This window comes from Poecilia formosa, unplaced genomic scaffold (assembly GCF_000485575.1).
Source record: "Poecilia formosa unplaced genomic scaffold, Poecilia_formosa-5.1.2 Scaffold2721, whole genome shotgun sequence".
Lineage (NCBI taxonomy): Eukaryota > Metazoa > Chordata > Actinopteri > Cyprinodontiformes > Poeciliidae > Poecilia > Poecilia formosa.
Window position 1 is genome coordinate 1 of NW_006802660.1, and position 3937 is coordinate 3937.

The window sequence follows — 3937 nt, forward strand, 5'->3', positions numbered from 1 at the left end:
AACTTTTCAAAGTGTAATTTTAGTTTTTTCTAGAAGTCTATTTTTTACAGTTTCTCTGGTGGAAAATTACTCCTTGTATTTATTAATTTATATCTACAATGTCCCTAAAACACAAATTCCTGGTTTTGATTTTTTTCAGTGTAGCTTCGTCGGATTAATGGCTTCTTCCTTCCTGATTGGCCTTTCAGCCCAACAGGCCTGATTTATCTGGGCGTAATGACTCTCTCTCCACCTTAAAACTCGCTCACTGGGGTTCCTCATCGATTCTGAATGAGCCAATCAGAAGCTGACAAAGCAGTGACATCATCATCTGAAGGTTTGCTTCGTATCCTGCAGGTATGTGAACGGAAAAACCTACATGGAGGACGTGGCGGACGCTCTGGAGGAGGCCAAGGAGGAGATCTTCATCACTGACTGGTGGTGAGTCTTCATCACTGACTGGTGAGGAAGACTCTGGTCAGCAGGTCTTCCTCCTGCTGAGCTGCGTTGCTGTCAGAGTTGAGTGAGTTCAGGAGGTTTCCAGACGGATCGGGTTCAGGGTTCTGCCCGGCCGGGTCCAAGTTCAGATTATCGTTAACGGAGAGAAAAACGCCGCGGCTGCTGAATTTACCTCATCAAATTTTCTGCTTTGGTTTAATATTTTTATTTTGTATTCTAATGATTTGTTTAGATTTTTTTTTATAGATATTTCTTTCATTTTTTATCTTTTATGTATTATTGCTTCCACCTTTGGTTTGTAGTTTTTTCATTTATTATAATTATCATTAGAATGATGTGTAGAATCAGGAAGAGCAGAAAGTCTGAAAACGTGAAGAACTGCATTCAGCCTCCTGCTTCGTGCTGCAGGTTGAGTCCAGAGATCTTCCTGAAGCGACCGGTCGTCGAGGGGAACCGATGGCGTCTCGACTGCATCCTGAAGCGCAAAGCGGTGAGCGACAAACTCTTTCAGTCCAAACCGATCATCTGGACCCGGAAACGGGAAGCAAACCGGCCGGCGCTCAGAGCAGCGGAGCAGCTTCAGTTGTTCCAGAATGTATCAATAAAACCTGATAAAATATTAACAAACAGCTGCTCTGCATTCGATAAGTTAACTTAAAATTAAATAATGTTGAACATCTTTTAAATCCGATCAGTTCTTCCAGGAGTTCATGATTGTTTTCAGGATTATATTCCACTCAGAATCTCAGTTTGTTGATTTTGAATAAATTTCTGCAAAAAACTAGAGGACCTGATTGATGCAACTTGATTTGGTAAAATAATGTTTGATCTGGGAGGTTGTGACGATGCGTCCCTCTGAAGGCGCCGTGGCGGGCCGCATGTGGCCCCGGGCCTCCAGTTTGACACAGTTTGAACCGTTGCAGCAACAAGGCGTTCGGATCTTCGTGATGCTCTACAAGGAGGTGGAGCTGGCTCTGGGAATCAACTCTGGCTACAGCAAGCGGACGCTGCTGCGCCTCCACCCCAACATCAAGGTCCGACCACTTCCTGCAGAGGTCACCGCCGCGCCGTCGCTTCCTGTCTGACGCTGCGTCTGTCCCCAGGTGATGCGGCACCCCGACCACGTCTCCTCCGCCGTCTACCTGTGGGCGCATCACGAGAAGATCGTGGTGATCGACCAATCGGTGGCGTTCGTGGGCGGCATCGACCTGGCGTACGGCCGCTGGGACGACCGCGAGCATCGGCTCACCGACATCGGCAGCGTGACGCTGTCGCACCTGGAGCAGGTCAGGAGAAATCATCCATCAGTTATAGATAATTTGGATATTTAAAACATCTTCCACTTCCAGTGTTAAATGTTAGAAATTAAAGTTTATTGAACTTTAATAATGTCATTATTACCTTCATATTACCTGAATGTTGTCCTGTTACGTCCCTGCATACGTTGCGTTTTTAAATCTGTTTAAACTTTCTTCTTCTGCGGGTTTCAGGCTGCAGCCGCGGCCTCCAGCTCAGCGGCGCCCTCCGGTGGCGGCGGCCAGAACAAGGTTTTCTCAGTGATGGACTCTGGAGATCAGCCCAAGCTGAAGAGTCAGGGGAGGATGAGGAGGACGAGGATGAGCATCAAGAAGCACCTGCAGAAACACGGGCTGGCGCGCGCCGACAGCGACAGCGACCTGGAGGAGGAGGAGGAGGAGAGTGAGTCCGAAACACGCAGATCCACTCAGATCCATTTAGATCCACTCAGATCCACTCCAGTATATATATAAAGTATATATTTCAGTTCACCTAAAGCAGGGGTCCCCAAACTACGGCCCGCGGGCCTCCACATTTGGTCCGGCCCCCTGAACAATACCAGAGAGCATTCAGATTTTTTTATCATTTATTGTATTTTCCGGTTTATATGTGGATTTTTCTTCAACCACCAGGGGGCTCTTTAGCAGGAAGTGTGTCCTGTAAACTGTGGGGCGCATTGCTGCCATCTGTTGGACTTTTAGGAAACTGCTTGACTTTTATGTTATTTAATCAGTACGGCTGCTAGCGGTAGAGCAGATGAACGCGTGTCTGTTATGAACGCCGCATTCCAGGAAGCGATGCCTGTAAGTAGCAGCTTATACTTCAAAACGAGCCTTTATGTTAACATATGATAAGGTAATATGTTAAAGTTACTTTCCCTCAGTGGAATATAAACTAGTCAGTCCCAGTGACCGTTTCACTCATGGGTTTTGCCCCTGTGCTTTCTGGGTAGAAACACAGGGGCCCCCCCCTAAACAATCTCCGGCCCCCCACCAGAGAAGGGAGAAGTTATGTGGCCCTCACAGGAAAAGGTTTGGTGACCACTGACCTAAAGTGTAGACATTTTTAATGTCAGTAATAAATTAATAATAATAAATTATATCATGTGAGGGTGAATTAAAACCTTTTTTTCATTTTTATTGCTTTTATCTCCAAAGTGCTGGAAAACTTTAATGTGAGAAAAGTTTAAGATTTAGTTTAAGTTTTAGAACTGATGAATTATTTTTGTTTAACTAAAACATTTGATCCATTTTATTCATTTTTTCCGTTGAACTAAATAAACTCATAACTTTTTAATAAAAAAAGGTTTTAGTCATTTTCTAGACTTAAGTCTTTCAGAAATGTTTTTTTGGACTTTCCCCCCCAAATCAGGTAAATAAAATAAAAAGATCGGTACCCGACCATTTCAGAGGAATGGTTGTCTAATGTGAGGTCCGAGGGCCATTTTCGGCTCTCCGGATGATTTTGTTTGGTCCACAGGAGTGAATTCACGATTAATTTGAGATTTTTATAGATGAGATATTCAATAAAGACACAAATGTCTTAAAAAATAAATGTTTTAGTTTCAATTAAAAACTGAAATGTTTTTGGCCCAAAGGATAAAAAGTTTGGACTCCACTGACGTAGGAATATAAAGTTGGTAGGATGTTGCTGCGTTGCGTTGCTGGTTGCTGGTTGCTGGTTGCTGACGTTGCGGCTGCGGCCGGTCTGTTCAGGTTGGTCGTCCAGCATCAACAGCCAACAGACTCTGATTCCCGGCCGGCTGCTGGAGCTGCGGGCGGCGCCGCCGCCGCTCGCCCAGGCCGGTGAGTCCCGGCACCACGGCCACCTGACCCGTTTCCCAGCATGCACTGCTGTGGATTTGACCTTTACTCGACAACCTTTGGTCCTCTGGGTCAAAGGTTGATCTTTGTTTATAAAAACAGAGAGTCTGTGGTGGTTTTTATGACGTCACAGAAACTGTTTGTCTCTTTTTCAGGTAAATAAAATTATAATGGAGTGAATTCAACATTATAATTTTATAGTTTATGTATGTAAATGATTGGTAATCTGATCTGTTCCTCAGTACTTGAGTCGACTTTTTACCAAATACTTTTTTACTTGAGTCATTTCTTGAACGGATATTTTTTACTTTTACTTGATTCTGTTTTTTTGCCACCTCTGTTCTCAGCTGAAGATGTTAGAAATTATTTTTACTGGTTCA

The 3937-nt window shown here is 44.2% G+C and overlaps 1 protein-coding gene across 1 annotated transcript; it reads left to right on the top strand.

Annotated features, from left to right (window-relative positions):
- Window positions 1-75: 75 nt before the first annotated feature.
- Window positions 76-3734, top strand: LOC103133354 (phospholipase D1-like). The gene is made up of 6 exons (XM_016667871.1): window positions 76-420; window positions 847-928; window positions 1362-1472; window positions 1542-1724; window positions 1929-2136; window positions 3450-3734. Exons 1-6 carry the CDS (start codon window positions 359-361, stop codon window positions 3638-3640), a joined length of 837 nt encoding a protein of 278 aa, XP_016523357.1. The 5' UTR covers window positions 76-358; the 3' UTR covers window positions 3641-3734.
- The last annotated feature ends 203 nt before the right edge of the window (window positions 3735-3937 follow it).